At 40.7% G+C, this 19,571-nt stretch overlaps 1 protein-coding gene across 1 annotated transcript in view; it reads right to left on the bottom strand.

Moving 5' to 3' along the window:
- Positions 1-19,571, bottom strand: part of ATM (ATM serine/threonine kinase) — a 122,684-nt gene that overhangs the window by 19,188 nt on the left and 83,925 nt on the right. The window contains exons 41-57 of the mRNA XM_004764400.3: positions 19,298-19,453; positions 15,943-16,030; positions 13,019-13,107; positions 12,820-12,922; positions 12,173-12,321; positions 10,617-10,721; positions 9,235-9,354; positions 8,006-8,240; positions 7,385-7,552; positions 6,416-6,529; positions 5,449-5,666; positions 4,786-4,993; positions 3,742-3,855; positions 3,230-3,388; positions 2,678-2,816; positions 1,573-1,655; positions 243-383 (exon numbers count right to left, since the gene is read on the bottom strand). Coding sequence (XP_004764457.1) covers positions 243-383; positions 1,573-1,655; positions 2,678-2,816; positions 3,230-3,388; positions 3,742-3,855; positions 4,786-4,993; positions 5,449-5,666; positions 6,416-6,529; positions 7,385-7,552; positions 8,006-8,240; positions 9,235-9,354; positions 10,617-10,721; positions 12,173-12,321; positions 12,820-12,922; positions 13,019-13,107; positions 15,943-16,030; positions 19,298-19,453 — 2,389 coding nt within the window. The remainder of the gene's footprint in view (positions 1-242; positions 384-1,572; positions 1,656-2,677; positions 2,817-3,229; positions 3,389-3,741; positions 3,856-4,785; positions 4,994-5,448; positions 5,667-6,415; positions 6,530-7,384; positions 7,553-8,005; positions 8,241-9,234; positions 9,355-10,616; positions 10,722-12,172; positions 12,322-12,819; positions 12,923-13,018; positions 13,108-15,942; positions 16,031-19,297; positions 19,454-19,571) is intronic.

The raw sequence follows: 19,571 nt of genomic DNA, 5'->3' as shown, positions 1-19,571 counted from the left end.
CATGTCCAAAGTGTTCATTTGCTGCAGTCAGCTGTTACAATGCTGACCTTTCAGAGACACACAAAATTTAGGAAAAGCAATCTGCTTCTAGAAAATAATGCTTATTTATATTGTGTAAGTTTTACTCACTTACAGATTTTGAGAAGAAAAATAAGGATGCAAAGCAGGAAGTAAATGTCAACTGCAGTTCTGACTTCTGTCACTACGCTACTATGGACTGCCCGACTGGAGGGGAGTCTCACCTTGACGAGCTGTCTCCTTTCCTTGCCGTCAGAGCCCAGACAGTCTATTATTTTAGGTAAATTTAAACCTCCTGCTAAACGAAATTCTGCTTTAAATGACTCTATAGTCACCAGATTTCTGTATTCTCCGGTGGGGTCCACCTAATGAAGCATATAAATGAAAGAACAGGTCAGGTACACTATGTGCTTTTAAAGGAAAATGAATTATAAATGACAATTTAAATATGAAAACAGAGGAATGAACGACAACATGCTGTGGGTTAAGAGCTCAAGTGGTAATCTGCTTCCTGTTCAAATGAAAGAAACAGAATTCAACACCGGAAAGGCTGGGAAGTTACACAAGTCACCTTTCAAGGCATCTCTCACTAACCCTGGGGTGCACAGTGTTACAAGAGTGTTGCCAAAAAGCTACTGAAGATTCAACCTGTTCTCGGGTCTCACGGCGGACTTTGTCAAGGTTAAGTCCTCTGAGAAACAGTAAATGTTTCACAATAACATAGTAAGGTAAATTTTTAGGGAAGTGTGGAGAGTGCTACTCTAGGCTGAAATACTGCTAACTGTGGCATTTTCAGGAAATACTAAGCTACCTACCTTTCCAATCAAATAACACATATACTAAGAATGTAGTCAAATGATCCTTTTAAAAAATTTTTGTTTTTATTTTAATTCCAGTTAGAGTTATTGTTAGTTTCAGGTGCACAAGATACGGATTCAGCACTTGCATACGTCACCGGTGCGCATGAGACAAGTGCCCTTCTTCATCCCCATCCCCCGCCCACCTCCCCTCTGGTCACCATGTGTTCTCTGTAGTTAACAGTCCGTTACTAAACTATCACCTCTGTTATTACATACATCACTGCCAACTTGGTATTTCTAGCAATAAAAGATCGGCACAAGGTAGCTAAAGTATCATGCATATTACAGTTAATTTAATACTGTAACGTGTACTGTATTACTTAATAGCATAATACATGATCGTCAATACATTCTAACAGAGACTTTAAAATATAAAGCATTTAGGGACTTTCTTGCCCAGTTAAAAATTAATCTTGGCAAAAGCACATAGAACATTTTCTTCTTTTGGCCACTGAAGGTAACAGTCTACAAACCTTCTTCACAAGGAAGCTGGAAGGTGTAAAACTGAAGGCAAAAGAAAAGAAAGCAGGAGAACCCGTTGAGTATTTTCAGGCTTAGATAAAGGGAGTCTGTAAAGAAACTATAGGACGAAACATGAAAGTCCCAGTCTTAACCACTTTGATGTCAAGTAGTTAACCTAATGGAGAAGAATTTAGTTCAATTAAAAAAATCAAGACAGTTAATAGTAAATTACCTTAATTTCCATAGTTGGAACAACAACGTCTTCTAAATTCTTCAGTTTAGTAATTGGCTGGTCTGCTGGGATATTTATGCCTTCTATATTTAAAATAAAGAGGTTTTGGTGACAAAAGGCACTGAGGAACAGCTCTGAAGGTAAAGCAGAAGAATCCCGCCGAAGCCACAGACCCCGACCTGTGGCTAATCTGCGGTTCTGGCCCTGATCCAGAAATGAAGACCTAGGGCTTGGGACATGATGTAGGGCAGGGCCAGAGCAGAACCACAGCTGACATGGCTTACCCATGACTCTGCAGGTACCCGGCATTAGTCATTAGGCCAGAACCCAGCTGACCGTCCTGGCTGAGTGCCTTAAGGCAATTACACAACAGCCTTCATGGCACACAGATAATGTACTCCCACCATATTACTATTAAATGTAAGCAAAGGATGTGATGATTAATATGCTTTGTTTGCTTAGAGGAATACTATGAGAATTCTCAGCCTTATTTTCAAGTGTGAAGAACTTAAACGCAAAGACCTGATTCTGAACAGAAAAGGGAATACAACTGTTAAAAAATGGGGAGAGAAACTTGAATGTATACACATAACCAAATATCACAGCAGTTTATAATTATTTGAACAGAGACAAAAGAGTGACAGATTACACGCATGGCATTCTAACGCTCACAGAGGAAATGGTAAAGGCTTCTCATTTGTAAGACCTAGGGCACTGTGAGAAACAATATTTTAAGAAACCTCTGACCCTGAAAACTGTCAGTTATTCAGTTATTTTAATGGATTTGCCTCTATGCAAGTAATTATCTGTGACAAGTATTTGTACCAGGAGATGACCTGGAGAGATCAAATGATTAATTCAGTACAGTCACATATTATCAGGTAACAGAAGATATTAAATGGTAAGGGACTAGGGGTTGCTGAAGCTACTGGAGAAAAATTCAGCTCTGGACCATGTGGGAACTGTAATCATTAAGGACCTTCATGTCTGTAATGAACGTTATGTAGGTAAATTTAGAGAGATTACATATTAGGCTCCGTTCTTAGTATACCCGTCCAGAGAAAACCATAGCATGAAAACAGCTGTAATTCTTTCAAACACCTACTTCTCTGAGTCTTCCACTGAGCGGCATCTAAGTTTGCTAATATGATGTAAGCATCACAGAGTGCCTCAACACTTCTGACCATCTGAGGTCTCCTACTTCGGATAGTGTGTATTATTCTGTTTGCAGCCTCGGTTCGATCCTATTCAGAAAAGAAAAAACAAAACAACATTACAGAAAGAAATACCCAACACTTATATTTTTCCATTACAACAAAAGGAGAAGCAGAATTCATGCACTAAACACTGGAAAGACTACAGTCACTCAGAAACAGAAGAGTCACCTTGTGAATGAAATACATCAAAGGTGGAATAATATCAACAGTAAAGGACTTGGGTGTATTTTGAAATTATTTTCTCTTTGCTCAATGCTGTGAGGAAAAAAAAATACTGGTATCTACTATACCAGGAGAATATTCAGGAATTCTGAGCCAGTGTTAGGCGGCACAATAACAAACCGAATACGGCCAGAGAATCCCTGAGACTTAAGAAAGGATTGCTGTGGGAAGGTCTGGACGCCGCAATTCCAAAAGGTATATATGATTGACCCAAATACCTCATCGAGTGGAGAGCTTTGTTTAGGTGCATTTTTTATTATTCTGTTCCTTCTTGCTGCCTCTGGTTTGGTCAAAAATTCATCCTTGTTTGCATTTGCTAAGGCCAATATAATAAACAAAGTGTGATGGGGGTGATCCATTGAAATTCGAGAGATAAGCTGTCAAAGAACAAAGGACTGTTAGATTGATGCAACCAACCAATCAAACAAAATCAGAAAACCCGTAACATTTTTCCTTTTGTTCCGCATTACGGATATGTGCTTTTCCACCAGATGCCACCGTGGGCTGAGTGCGTGTATGTGAGACAGAGAAATGGGGAGAAATGACAAAGAAATGGAGTAACTTACGTGGAGTGAGATAAGACAAAAGGGAATTTTTATTCCTGCCCTTTTACAACAAAATAAATATGAATGACTAGAATCTTTTTTGTGTTTTCATATCCTAGAGTGGAACAGTAATATATAAAAAATGAAAGAAAAGCAGCTGTGTTTTGATTTTCAAGTTTACTTACATTATTGAGGACTTCGTGAAATCCAAGGCCTCCCATCATTTTGGTCCCCATTCTAGCAGCCAACTGGTACATAAGAGGCAAAAATTTGTATGACGGAATCTTCATTCCATCAGTCTATCATTAAAAAAAAAAAAGCCTTAAGAAACATGCATTTTAAAAAGTCTTGCATCTAAGCAAGTAAATTTTTCTAAAATAATGCTACTAGCACCATGATCTTCTTGTTGTTCAAAGAACTTCACTAATTACATTTTTTCCCTTGACATTCATCTTAGTCTTCCTGATGGGTATTCTAGATTGATTCACTGGTAAGACACAACATTTGATCCTAAATTAAATTGTATTCAGAACTAGAACACTTGCAGGGATTTCATTCCAGTGAATCTAAGGAAGAGAAATGTGGATCTGATGGCTATTGTGATCTTGACGACAGAGAAGGAGGTGTGTGATACACTGAAGGAACTTGTGCCTTGTACACTAAAACTAACAGGATTTAATGAGCACCAGCAGCAGAGACCGCTTGTATCTATTAAGAGTCTTAGCATTCTTTTCATCCAGGAGAAACATTTTATTTGTAAGCTTCAAGTTGGTTGCCAATGAGATCTGGTAAGCACAACTTTAATATTAGGTATCCTCAATAAAATCTAAAGTTTTTACATGAAAACTTTTGAAATACTACTGCCTTAACGTTTTCCTTAAACTTTATTTTTCATTTATAAAAGTAATTTACTTAAAAAATCTCAGAAACGATAAAGCAGGAGGAAAAACCTGCCTGTGGCCACCTCATCTTTAACTGCCTTCCAGCTCTCCCGGTCTGGCATCCTGGCACTTCCCAGCAGTAACTGAGAAAGAATAGGCAAAGAATGAACTAGATGCTCTCATCTCTGCAGAAACCTGCATCACTGGAGCTCAACGAGTACCTATGAGTAGAGCATCAAACCAAATTCCAGGGATACAAAGATTATACGAAATCTCTGACACTGCTGGGCTTATGTCTAAGCTTATGCAACACAGGCTAGAATACTGGGTTTAAAAGAGAACACGTGCCTTCATCATGCCGTTGACGTCAGAAACTCCGGAATTTTCAAGCCAGAGAGAACAAAGACGGAATATCCACATATCATGTCCTTCTCCACTCAGTAAGCAACTGATGTAATTTTCAACTGCTTTACATAAGAAGCGCTTACGGTCCTCTTTCAGGGCACGGAGCGCGCACTCATCCAGCTCCAGCTCCCGCTGGACCTTTACTGTGTATCTTGCATTGGATAATTAAAAGAAAACGCAAAACCCGTCAAATGGTACAGAACTACAAAGTCATACATGAAATACAACACAAATGAACAGTCAGGTATCCATCCCCGGAGAAAAATCAAAATTCTAAAACTACTTTTAATATCGGGAAGTAAGTCTGTGCAATTCAAAAGCCACTCTAGGCAACTGGGGACAAAGGGACCCTACCTGAGCTGCCTGCTTAACCCCCTTCTCTACTTTCCCTATCGTATACCAGACCTTTAAAGGCAGGTCTGAAGAAGGGTTTGACTACATTGGAAGAGACAACTCTTCGGTATTTAAATTGAACATTTGTAACTATGATACCAACAAAACAAAAAGCCCTATACTCTACGATGTCTAGAATCAAAGACTATGATTCACGCTCTGGTTCTGTACATCTGTCTATCTCATCACTTCCACTGGTGGACATCTCATTACCTGTTGGTCTGGATTTTATGTTCCCTGAGAAGGCCCACTTCCTCTTTGGCCCTTTTCAGAAGAGCCTGCTTGTTTTCAAACTCTGATGATTTCATGTAGTTTTCAATTCTCTGGTACTGAGTGTCTGAGAACCGTGCCAATGAGAGAAATGCTTTCATCTTTCCATTTCTAAGCTCATCACTGCTTTCTCCGTCGTAATTTCTAGCAACTTCCACTGCCTTGAAGAAAACACAATCCATTTATATTACAGAGATACTAAATGCATCCAAAGACTCAAAGAAATACTGCACTAAATTCAATTTATATATATATATATATATATATATATATAAAAATTGAATATATATTTTCAAAATATCCATTAAAATGGATATTTTAGCTTATCCATTTATATATATATATATATATACACACACACATATATATATATAAATGGATAAGCTAAAATATATGAAGTACACTATTTTAAATTTTCAAATAGCCTTGATGGTGCAGAAATAACCCAAACAGCTAATATTTTAAAGAACTGAATAAAAACACAGGGCTCCATAAAATTTAAAGACAGTCATATAATGATTTCCATGCTACACTAGCTATTTCCAAAATTAATTAAACGGAAGCAATTAAGGAGCAACAGGAAGGCTGAAAGGGGATGGACTACAGAAGTACAAGTCCTACTTGGAGGCAGCTGAGATGACAAAGGAATTAAAGACTGCCGTGGATATTCCTTAATCAGCTCTTTTTGTAGATAAATGAGAAATGACCAGAAACAGCTGGCTGAGAGTAGCGGGAGGTGGGGGCAGAGGGAAGACAGACAGTGTCCTTCTTTTTCAGAGCACTGCACTTCATTCTGCTTTAAAAATTACACAGAGCTACAACAGCCATATAGCCAAAAAATGAAGGCCGTGATGAAAAGATCAAGTGTATTCATACTGAACAGCTCTCCAGGGCCTCTAGGAGGGCTGACCTTCTCCAGGTAGGTCTGCATGATGACCGCAGGGTTCTCCAGGCAAGTTTCCGCTAACCAGGTGCCGCACACCCTCAGACATTCTGCATATATAAGTCTTAGGTCGGGATCATTCTGTATACAGAAAGCAAAATCTTAAAATGCAATTCACCAGCACAATATACGAAAATATCTTCCATGTAGGTGAAAAAGCAGGATAAAAATATTTTTCCTCATCTGCTTTCACCATATAATAATTTTAATAATGACAAATAGGTCAGTTTTATGAAATAATCTTCTCCTACTATTTATTATTATTGCTACTTCTGAAGCAACTCACGATTACTGAACACTTGTATACACCAGGCACTCTACAAAGGCTATGTTTCATTTCCAGAGGTTCAAGGCTCAGGAACCCTGTGAAAAGAGTCCTGTCATTGTCCTAATCCACTGAGTGCAACACCACCAGTGAGGGAAAGCTCCAGAAGCTAACGAGTTTTCAGTAGCCAGTAGTAGGACACTATCAGCCATTGTATTTCCTAAGCAGGTGGACTGACAAGTTACAGAAATTATCAACCATTGTACTTCCCCAGCAGGCAGACTGACAATCATTCCAACTTGCTCCTCTTTTAACTTCTGTTCTCATGCATTTCCTCTCCTATTTGTTTCTAACTTATAGTAGCTCTTTCATGTTTGTTTCCTACGCATCCTTCTCCAATTCCACATGAAGTTAAAAATAAATAAATAAAAACAGTTTAACATTGGGATAAATGAAATGAATCTACCACAAGATGGACTGGCAGAATTCCTGCAAATAGAAAAAAAACGAGTATTTTCTAGACTGCTTTAACAAACACTAATTTTCCAGGCTCCTTTTTACAGTTTCTTGTTCATGGACGAGTTACTTCACAGTGGACTTCTTAAAAATATTTTAAAGCAGTCACTCTTTTGTAACAGGAATTCATTCAGCCAATTAAAAAAAAAGTGAACCTCTGCACAGCTGGCATCCAGCTTCTTGATCATCTGCTTGAGAATACTCAGGGCGAGACTCTGCTCCTTTTTTGCCCAAAATACTTGGGCTTCCTCCAGCTGCCACTCAGAGACTCCACAACGAGCTGGATTATATTGTTTAATTTGAAATATTGCCCTTTCAGGGAGCTGAAATGAAAAGAACAGACAAGAATTACTACTTTTACTGTTACTACTATGAGCACGAGTAATAATCAGGAGAGCCGTAACCACCACCCACTGACGACATCTGTCAGGACCAGCTCAAGCACATCTTCACCTGCCTCCTCCAGCCCCATATGGGCCTGTTTTTTCTCTTTAGTACATATAAGCATACAAGCATATGTACGTACATATATGTGTGTATACACACACTATATACAATCAGTGAACTGTTATCAATGTAGTAAGCTACATCTTGTCATCTTAGAACCAGGAAACAGACCCAGAGAAGGTTGGATGCCGAAATGGGAAATTATGCTAAACAGTATTTTTATAACAATCTGTTTCTCAATGACATTTCTGTTTTACTTGTACTTTCTATATTCTGTCGCAAAAGGAAAGGCCATGGGGTGAGATGACATGGTTTTGAAATCCTATTACCTGAGTGTTCTTGACAGTTCGGGCTAGTACGGAGAATTCTACAAGGTGCTTGGTGAGAATATCCCTGAAACAGTCTCTCTGGGAATTCTCCATTTCCTTTTCCATGAGGATCTCCAAAATGACCGTGCGGAGAGCCATGATGGGCTCCTGAAAACTGAAGTCACTGTCTTTGAGGAGCTGGGAGTGTTTCCGCCACTTAGTGTACACTTCAGAAGGTTGCCTATCCGTGCCTGACCTGTGAGCACAGTCACAGAATTCATGTAAGCAAGAGAAAGGAAGAAAACAAAATCCCTACTGTTAAGTACATTAGAAATTCAAAATGGTTCAAAAGGACTGAAGTTTAGAAGGCTCCATACGCATCAGCTCTCTGATGGTCAGCATGGGGGCTATAGATGATGAACATTTCTAGTGATTTTCTTAAAAATACCTCAGAAAAGGCAGCACTTCTAAGTATATATTCTTCTGAAAAGAGAAGACATTCATCAGGCCTGTCACACAGAATGCCTATACCCCCAGTCCTGTTCCAGCACTCCCTGTGGCAAATGCAGACACGTCAGCAAGGAAACGAAGTGAACTCATTAATTTCTACTGTGTCCAACTAGGCACAGGGGATGACTCTATGCATGATTATAGTTGTTAAAGAAATCACAATTCAGAGAGAGAAATGCTGGCACCTGGCAAATATGGTTTATTAAAGAAGAAAAAATGCATACTCCAAGACTAGTTTACATGAAAAGTCCACATGAAGCAGTACTGTCCAATCCTTCAGAACCCCTGCACTGACAGGAATCGAGAGGAAGCAGGGACAGGAAGAAGACGACAAGGGAAGGACTAGGAAATGAAAGCGGCTTTCGGAAGCTTCTAGGACAGCATGGCAGAGGAGAGCTAGAACGACACTCATCCAACATAGGATTACAGCAGAATGGCGTACCATGCTCTCTGGCAAAAAAAAAATGAGGAAAAAAACAACTTTATGTGGGGTACAAGAGGGCAAGAGCTGTGAAGAAGAAAGCACAATGAGGCTAAATTTCAAAAACTTGTATTTTTACAGTAAATATTTTTCAAAACACTTCTTTTAATAACACAGCTCACGAGGCTCATCAACTTATATCGTGATAAAAGAAACGAACCTACTGATAGCCTCTTTTCTTGTTTTGTAAGTCACTGCAGAGAGAAAACAGCAGAACTGCACTGGAGGGTTTGTTTTGAAGTCGTCCAAACCACATTACCTGGAGAACAGCTCCCCAATGTTCTCGAGCTCGCCAATGGCCTGCAGCCTGCTGAGTGTGGGGTAGAGGGAGTACACAGACTCAAGGCCCCCCTTGCACAGCTCTTCTACTTCTTTCACCCTGGAGGGGGAAAACACAAGACACACAGGACACTAAGAGATTTTCAGAAAGATGGAAGCTCATATCTGCTCGTTAAAAGTTCTCACTGGCTTTGCTGGTGACCAGATGCTCCTGACATTCACAAGTGCCACTGGCACAATGCGGCGGGCACAGAGTCATCGCTCGGACCAAGAGTTCACCCTGGATCTCCCACTTCTGGCCGCTAACCCAGGCCCCGTTACAGGGTTCCTATGTTTTTTCCACTTTCAGAATTACTTTGAAGCTTAGAGAACATGTACAGAAAGAGCCTAACAAAATGGCTAGCACATAATATGCACTGAAATGGTAGCAAATATTTCTGTAGTAAAATACAGGATTTAATAGGTCACTAACTACTGTTAAATAAAAACCAGTGTATTACATGTGTTTAGTCTGTTACACTTAAGTACCTTCTTGGGCATGATCTCATCTGTGCCTCATAACAAGCCCAAGTATCCGTAAGTCCTGACCATGAGTTACTACTTTACAGCAAGAACACTATGCTAAGAGGTAAATGCCACACAGCTACTAGAGGAGACAAGATTAAAACTATCAGGACACAGAGGTCCAGGAAGCAGAGAGAGAGGTGGGAATCAACAAGACGTTCTTGAGGGGTCTGCATAAAGAGCTGACCTGGTCCTAAAGAGAATTTAAATTTTTTAAAGAAAAGAACAGATCTGAACCATATGAAAAAATAAAAAGGTATTTTATATATATATATATAAAAAAAATAATGTAACAACTGATTTAAGTACCTAACCTATAAGCATGCTGCTACATCTAAAACCAAAAAAAAGGTCAATTAGTACTATATATCTATTTGACAAATAAGCATAAAAGAAATCTCTAATATAAAACATCTGAAACACAGAGAACACCTTTGTAACATACAGAAGACAACTATTAGGATAGGCACACCCAGAGTTCCTACGAAAACCTTCCTGCAGAAGAGAGAACAGATCTGAGTACTTATTTCTCAGACTTACAGGAGCTAAGAAGTTCTTAGTCACAGGATTTCGCCTCCCCTGTCCGCACTGCTCGAGGGTCAGTGCTGACTGGCACAATTTATTACACAGGGAATGTGGTTTCCAAGAGGAGTACGAGAATGACAAACAATCAGACCAAACCCACCAAGTCCTTTATCCCTTCACCAGTGCAAGTCCTCACACTGAAATTATTCATCAAGTTTTCAAAAAAGAGCCATGACACTAAACGTTAAAATACAGTAACTCATTTTGTAATACCTGGCATATCTGAGACTTTCGTAAAATGTGGAGAATTCTCTATCTCTCAGAGACTGCAGAGCATTGTACAGAGATTCGTGGTAACTGGGTCCTTCTAGTCCTTTGCTGTGAGATAATTAAAACATAAAAGGAAAAAATGTAATTATAAACAAAGAATCCTAAAATATACATGTATAAATAGTTCACTTAAAAAAATCTGACAACTAAGATTAAGACTTCTCCACTTAAAAAAATGCATTTCTAGGAATTTTGGCAAGAAATACAAAGAATTTTGTAGATCATTTAAATTATTCAAGCAGAAAAGAGTAATTTCTCAGCTATTTTGGCTGGTTCTAACTATGCTACATTCTCATGCACTGACTCTGTGAACACCAACTGTGTGCCAGGCGCTTGGCACCACATTCCAGAGTCAAGGGATCCATGAGTAGACAAGTCACATAGGGCCGTCATTCTCATGGAGTTCATGCTGTGGTCTGGAGAAGATGGACAATAAATGAAAAAATATTGGACAGTGACAAGGGACATGTGGCGAATTAAAACTGGTTACTGGCCTGGGGATAAAAATATATGTTTATAAAAAATAAAAAATTAAAAAAAAAAAAAAAAAAAAAAAAAAAAAAAAAACTGGTTACTGGGACATCCGGGTGGCTACTCTGGACAGGTGGTCAGCACAAGTGTGAGATGTGGCCTTGTTAAACGAGAATCTGAATGACAAGACACCATACACGTGGGACAGGGAGAAAAACAAGATGCATGTAAGGCCCCGAGCAGGAACAGCTTGGCCAACAGGAAGCACCCGGAGAAAGCTGACATGCCCGGAATGCGCCGGCCATGGGAAGAACAGTCTGTGGTGGTTTACCGAGGGAAGCGAGAATATGCTCCGCCGGTAAAAGGCTGTAAAAATATGAGAGCATTTCTCTAATGTTACAGCAATCTAATAGTTTGAAATTGGAAAAACACCTCAGTTAATAAAATTTTTTTCAATGAAGGCAATTCAACATATAATTCATATGATCTCATTTTTTTTGGCATTTATGTCACCAGAAAACTTTTTAGATAAAAGCGAAATCTTTTATTGAATTAGGTGTTTGGCTTTCCAGTCGGAAAAACCAGTGCTATCACGATGCAGGTTATAAACAGCATCTTCCCGTGCTCCTGGGTTAGCAGTTTTTATAGAAGGAAACATTCTGTCAGTACAGGTAAGCAGACTTCTGGGAACCATCCCGCGGAAGTGCTGGCTAACCCAAGAGTCTGCACCAGGGTGTGGGAAGGGAAAGGACAGTAGTTTTCTTTGGATGGACAGACAGAAACTCTCACAAGAAATACGTTATAGATTTCTATTTCCAAGCATCTATCTCTGGCGGGGAGTGGAGCTGCCCTAAGAGGCTGAAATCCACTCCCCGCACAGTCTCTGCTTCCTGCTGTCCTCCCGGAGCCATGCAGGCATGTCCACGGCTGGGAAAGCACACAACCCCCGTGATACTGAGTGACACGAGCAGCGGCGTGCTGGGCGGAGCTCAAGAAAGCGCAGCATACAGCACCCGAGCTCCCCTCACCTGACGGGGAGGCCGTGGTCCCACTGCATGTTCCTCCACGCTGCCTGGTAGTGGAGTTCCTGGAGCTCCGCGCACCACTCCTTGTTCTCACGATCTAGTCCTTTCAAATAGATGGAAAGAATATGGCAGAGTCCCAGATTTTGCAAGGCCTGAGCAGGAGAGTATTTAAAAAAAAAAAAAAAGCTCAGTACTCAACAGAACTAGAGAAATAAAAAATAGCAAACACAAAAAGTAGCTTTCACAACACATCAGTGAAAATCCCGCAATCCTGCTTAGTAAGTTCCCCCCGAGGCGCAGAGGGCGCTCCCAAGCCTCGGCTTTGTGATGCAAGAACAGCTACAGGAAGTCAGCCAGTAGCACAGGTGACCCAGACCCCAAGGAACGGCTTCTGGGAGACACGGCCCCGTGTGGCGCACTGGACCCCATGAGGAAATGTCTTCTGCTGGCAGCTGGCAAGACCACCATCACCAAATCCACACTCTCCCTGAGGTCAGTGACCTGACCGATTCAGCCGCGTGTCCCGCGTGTCCCGCGGGGTTTTCAGCCCACTGTGAGCAAGGACATTCCCGGCTCTTGTGCGTCTGCTCGGACTGACAGCAGCTCAGCACAAGGCCGGCAGTGCTGCTCCGGGGCAGGCAGCAGCTCACCTGAATTATCCCCGCCTGGCGGGTTGAGGATGAGATGGCCGTCTCGAGGTCATAGGTCACCAGGGCCTTCCCCCACATTGCTTCATGCTCGTATGTGCGTAGTCTGCAATGAGATTTGCAAAATCCCTTTGAGTTCCACGTGCACTGAAGTCCTTCACAGACAGAATGACAACAGCATCATCTAGAAACATGTGGTTACCTAGTGAGGGGCTGCAAGACCTTCCCTCCGCCACAGCCATACAGGCTATCGGGCTCTCCTATACTTCTGTAGATTTCTAAGAGCAGATCCTAAAAACAAGGCAGCAACAAACATCAGAGAAGGAAAAACGTCACTTTATAAATTTAGCAAAGTGTAACTTTTACCAGTACCAACATGTATCTCCCAACTCTAAATGTTATGTTATAAAAGTAGTAAATGTTATGTTACAAAAGGCAGGGATACTGAAATATAAAGTTTTTTTTTTTTAAAGATTTTATTTATTAATTTAAGAGAGAAAGAGTGAGAGTGAGAGAGAGCATGAGAGGGAAGGTCAGAGGGAGAAGCAGACTCCCCATGGAGTTGGGAGCCCGATGCGGAACTCGATCCTGGGACTCCGGGATCATGACCTGAGCCAAAGGCAGCCGCTTAACCAACTGAGTCACCCAGGCACCCCTGAAATATAAAGCTATTTTTTTTTTTAAGATTGCATTTATTTGACAGACAGAGATCACAAGCAGGCAGAGAGGCAGGCAGAGAGAGAGGGAGAAGCAGTTTCCCTGCCCAGCAGAGAGCCCGATGTGGGGCTCGATTCCAGGACCCTGGGATCACGACCTGAGCCGAAGGCAGAGGCTTTAGCCCATGGAGCCACACAGGTGCCCCTGAAATATAAAGTTTTGAACCAGCAACACAACAAACTGACTCCAAATAACAGAATGACTGACTAGCTGAAGAAAACCGCTCACAATTTCATGAATTAAAAAAGAAATCAATCCCAATACCAGGTTTTTAACGCATACAAAAATAATCATAGAACAAAAACAAATGGGGTGCCTGATTGATTTAGTCAGAGGAGCATGTGACTCTTGATCTCAGGGTAGTGAGTTTGAGCCCTACAATGGGTATAGAAATTACTCAAAAATAAAATCTTAAAACAAAACTGTTATATGCAATACTTGTCAAAATACTACAGCATTTTTCACACAGTAGAACAACCCTAAAATTTGTAAGGATTGACAAAAGACCCTGAATTTAAAAAAAAAAAAAAGAAAACAAAACCAAATAATCCTATCAACTGCTAAAACTGTGCTAGGGATAATGATGTCTGCGAAGTCTGACTCTTAAAAACTTGAATGTAGTGAAAATAAATGTCATGAATTTTTCTCTGAAAAACAAAAACCTCAAATTTGCATTATGTTAAAATTGGTAAAATGTGGTATGGATAAAGAAATGGCTTACTGACTCAAATCTCTGTTGTTAAGTTTGCACAAAATTGATGGTTTAAAACCATCTCAGTAAAATAAAAATGAGAACAGAAAACAATAAAAAACTGGGGTTGCCTGGGTGGCTCGGTGGGTTAAGCATGCAACTCTCGGTCTCAGCTCAGGTCTTGATCTCAGTAGCATGAGTTCAAGCCCGGCACTGGGCTCCATGCTGGGCGTGGAACCTGCTTAAGAAAAAGGAGAAAAATGAAAGAGTCAGAAACTTTTGCATAGAAAACCAGTCAAGCACTTCAAGTGCCTCATGCTTGCTCTGGGAAGTAATTTACTACATACAAATTCACTGACACTGGCCTAACTCTACACTTATAATTCTAATTAAACTGTTGATAATCATGAACATGAAATTGAGCCCTTGCTGTTGTTCATTCAGTACCCAAGCCCTGCACAGGGCCTGAACACATAGAAAATACTTTAAAAACTCAGTAAAAGAGGATAAGACTATAAAAAAAAGACCAAGAGAAAAGAGAAGGGAGAATGGGATCCGCCAGCAGAGGGCGCACACGTCACACAAGCCGTGCCTGAGGGTTCTAAGTGTTCCCAGGACATGGGGGGGTGGCAGTGATCCCCCCCCAATCCCGGTCTAGTCACGTGAGGTTCTGGGGGGTGTGGGATTAGCAAGTGCTGCTTCAGGCAGGAGCCTAGAAAGGGAAAAACGAGAGACAGCAACGACATACAGGTCCTCCACAATGTCCAGCCAGCTGTTATGGAAGGGAGGCCAGAATGGATGAAATAGAGGGAAATTATTTTATTTTTTCTTAAACAGGCTCCACACCCAACATGGGACATGAACCCATGACCCGAGATCAAAAGGCTCCTGCTCTAGCGACTGAGCCAGCCAGGCGCCCCTGAAGGGAAGTGATTTTAATAGTTAATAGGACTGTGAAGATGTTTAGGCACATTCAGAGGGAGCACAACATAGTAAAGAATAAATCCTCTGAGAAAGAGTTCATAGAAAATGAAGCACAGGAAGGACCGTCTTGACCAGAAGGGGAAGGCGTATCTCTAACAAGAGAAAACATTAACGATGAAGCAGACGCAGGGAGATTTCTACGTCTGATGGTGGGACGTCATCTCCCTGTCCCGTTTTCTTCCAGAAGCAGGAGGCAAGCTATAAGCAGAAGTAGGAGAGACAACCAGGGGTTTAAGCAAAGTCGAAAGACCAAACTGTCACTTCAGAGGAATGAGCACACTAAAGAAATTCAGACATTAAGAGATTTATAGAAGAAGCCATCTGCCCTGAGGTGTGACATACACTAAAGAAGGAAACAAATGAATATATGACTATAAATGTTAAATGCTACAAAGAAAATGAACAGGCTACTGTGGCAGAAAATACATGGTATAAATTCACCCTGCGAGACAGGTGGTTTTTATCTCAACTTTCAGAGAAAGGAACTCAAGGTTGGAGAGGTAAGTAATTTTGTGCAAGATTTTACAACAAAGTGGCTAAGTCAGAATGAGAACTCAAGTCTCTCTGCTACTCCAAGGCCCAACCTTCAGACCAGGAACTTATGCACATGACACTCGGTCCAAAAAGTAACATCTGTTTGAAAATCAAATGACATCTCTATAATCTCCGCAACAAAATAATTATCCAAACTATAAAATAAATAGTATCGCAAATAAGGTCTCTATAATATTTACCTGTAAACGTATTCCAGTTTCTTCTTTACTTTTTTCACTCAAACTAGAAATAGCTGTACTCTGGCTTGCTTCTTCAAACGTAAGACTTCTGTTTGTAACAAGAGCATTTCTTTTAATGAGAATATACTACTTTGAAGCTTGTTAATAAAGACAGTATAGACTTGGATGGGAAAAATTAACCAAGGTCATAGATAAAACATAGTGAAACATTTACACTTTAAAATTCAATATAACTTACACAATTGTGAGCATTAATATTTTGAAGGAGAATCAAATTTTAATGACAGTCTGATATATGGGGAGGCCAGATACCAAAATACACTTATTTACAGAGCCTGGCCTGTTTCAAAACAGATGCTCCCCACTTCCTAAATGTTCTATCAGTGGTTTTACCTGAAGTTCAACCTCCTTAATAATCATGGGCACACAAATTAAGACCACAATGAGACACTACTTACCACCTAATAAACTGGCAAAAATTAGGAAGTCTGATGATATCAGGTGTTGAGAAAGCAGGGCATCAGTGGGATCCCTCTACCCCTAAGATTATAAAACTAAGCACAGGATGAAAACCTGAATTTGTGGAGTCCAAGGCCTGAGCTGTAAACCATGCATTTATATATAAGACACTCAGTCCCATAAGTGATTTCAACTCAGAAATCATGTCACCCCTGAACTGTTTATGACAAGAATAATCCAGAGTATAAAATAAATCTTAAAAGTGGCAGTACCTGTAGTACCTCTAGTACTCCTGTTCGGCCCCTTCCTTAAATGTAAGGCTTTCTACTCACCTCCTCCCCCCTGAACTACATTTCCAAGAAGGATTTAAATTGGTATAATGACATTAAAAATAATTTGGCATTATGCTTTTAAGGCTGAAATTCTGCATACCCGGCAACGCAATAATTTCACACTGAGACACAGATCATTAACTGGGGAACAGGCCAACGAACCGTGCTGTGTCCTTGCGAGGAACACGAAGCGGCAGTGATGAATGAACCACAGCCACACACGCATAAAGCTCACAAAAATACTGAGCAGAAAAACAAGTTGTAGAAAAGTCCACATATAATTCATCATAAAGCTCAAAAATGAGGAAAACTAAAGTATATTTATGGGTTCATACTCATCTGATAAAAACAACATCTGTAAAAACGAGGAACACAGAGCCCCTGGAGGGGCACAGAGCACCGAGGGATGGAAGCACACTGATAACCCCCGACCTTTCTATCCAGACACTACGGAGTTTCTTCACTAGCAAGTCATGGAGAGAGAGTCAGGTTTCAGAGGAGAAATCTGGAAACTGGGGAGACAGTCCTGCAGGTGATGACTTGGTCAGCCCAAGGCTGTAACCCTCCCTGGCAGTCAATGCCCCACTGGACCAGAAACACTGAAACCACTGAGGCCAGGAGCTAAGGCCTCTGCTCTAGATCAGAATGAGGGAGTTTTGGATTTCTTTCTGAAATAACTACGGACACTAACTTGGAAATTTCATTTGTGCTCAAGAGCAAGTTAACAAATCCAACTGCAGGGCACCTCTCCGAGTCACTGAAGAAAACTAGCATTCCCTGCCCTCCATCAAGCTCATCTCTCTGTCTGCTCTCCCTTTGCCATCAGGCACCTGGAGGGAAAAAGTCAAAACCAAACTGGTAAAGCAGACAGCAAGCCTTATGGTCAAGGACTCGTTCCTAAAGTTAACCAAAATAGGGGCGGCCTGGGTGGCTCAATGGGTTAAAGCCTCTGCCTTCAGCTCAGGTCATGATCTCAGGGCCTTGGATCGAGTCTTGCAGGGAGCCTGCTTCCCTGTCTCTCTCTGTCTGCCTCTCTGCCTACTTGATCTCTCTGTCAAATAAATAAATAAATAAATAAATAAAATCTTTAAAGTTAACCAAAATAAAACTCCAGGCCTTCCTGCTTATTAAATAAGCAATTTTTCAAAAATGTGTCAAATTCTATACAATCACCTGCCTACCAATTCAGGTGATTTTTATTTATACCCATCAAAGAGTTCAGTTATTCCCTCCTGATTAGTAAGAAATACTCTGTGAAACCAGGATACTGAAACATGTTCAGATCAGAATTCCTAGCAGACCCTGACTCAGATTTTAAGTCTCTAAGAATAAGCAATAACCCATTTCACATACTCATCTTCAATTCTGAAGACAGAATTGTCTTTATACACAGTCTACAATGATGGTGAACACATCAATCCCATGTTATGCACAGTATCTACATCTACATATCGATTTTTGTTTTCAGTTGAAAAATAGAAACTAAAGACCAAGCCATAGAGTTAAGAAATCAGTCCAGGCACACTGACTGATGTTTGGAGTAGGATCTGAATTCTGGCTCCTGGTTTTCCACAGTCTAAGACCCACAGTACTTCCAGCCTAAGGACAACCCAAAGCAGAAACTCTAAGTCGCAAGCATGAGAAACGCAGCAACGTTGTACACCTTCGCTTCTTCGATTCTGTAATATGAATGGTTCTGTGGTTGGAAATCGAGGCTGACAACAAAAATAAACACTAGGCCACGTCAGATGAATAAATCCGAGGGTTGCTGGGATGATACAGTGCACGTTTTCCACTCTTTACCCTTGCTGTTTTTCCTTTTCCACTATGATCTAGGAAACACCTGTTCGACTCTTAGAAGAGTTTGAACTCAGAGGAAAAGCTAATTAAATCAGTAGAAATCCAGGTGGATAGCAAAGTAATTAAAGTGATTTAGAAACAGAAAGAAATCCGTTACATTACTTTATAATCAGCAAGTAAAACGGATTTTGAATAAGCTGAGGTATTAGGGGTAAAATTAATTTCACTGAAATTGGGGAATCACTCAATCATGTGAAACCTGTCTGTGATCACTTGTATTAAGTTCCCGATGCTACCTGCTGTGGGGAATATACAGAGACGTAACTGTGGTCTTTGTCCCCCAGGAGCTTGCTATCTGGAAAATTTCTACAAGTCTTATCTAATAAACACCCCTTTTACTTCTTTTTTTTTTTTTTTTTAAAGATTTTATTTATTTATGTGACAGGGAGATCACAAGTAGACAGAGAGGCAGGCAGAGAAAGAGGAGGAAGCAGGATCCCCACCAAGCAGAGAGCCTGATGTGGGGCTCCATCCCAGGACTCTGGGATCATGACCCAGGCTGAAGGCAGAGGCTTAACCCACTGAGCCACCCAGGCGCCCCACCCCTTTTCTTTCTTTTAAAATGTTATCATTTCACTTTAAAAGACAGACAACTTCTAAGATGTCATTTAAATGGAGAAGCAGGAGTAAAACAAACTATACTTACAGTGACCCGAAACCATGTCAACACAAATTTAAAAAGCCAAAGGTCTGAATACCATTACCTTCTGTCTTGGTCTTCCATGCTTTTCTTATCTGCGTAGATTTCTGCGTAGAGCAATGCTGTAAAGTGAGCAGCACAAGACTGAGCGACCTTGGCAACCTCTAGATAATTCAACTCCAGCCAGAAGGCATCATCGAAAACTGTTCCCAAGGAGGGTCTAAAGAAAAACGTAACATGCGGTTAGGTCCCTTTCTTCACCTTCAAAATCAAGAGAAAAGCATGCTCGTCTAGAATACAGTGCAATCGATCTCTGGTGAAAAAGAAAATGATGCTCG

This window comes from Mustela putorius, unplaced genomic scaffold (genome assembly GCF_011764305.1).
Source record: "Mustela putorius furo isolate JIRA1106 unplaced genomic scaffold, ASM1176430v1.1 tig00000198_pilon_pilon_pilon, whole genome shotgun sequence".
Lineage (NCBI taxonomy): Eukaryota > Metazoa > Chordata > Mammalia > Carnivora > Mustelidae > Mustela > Mustela putorius.
This window is presented reverse-complemented; position numbering and strand designations above follow the sequence as displayed.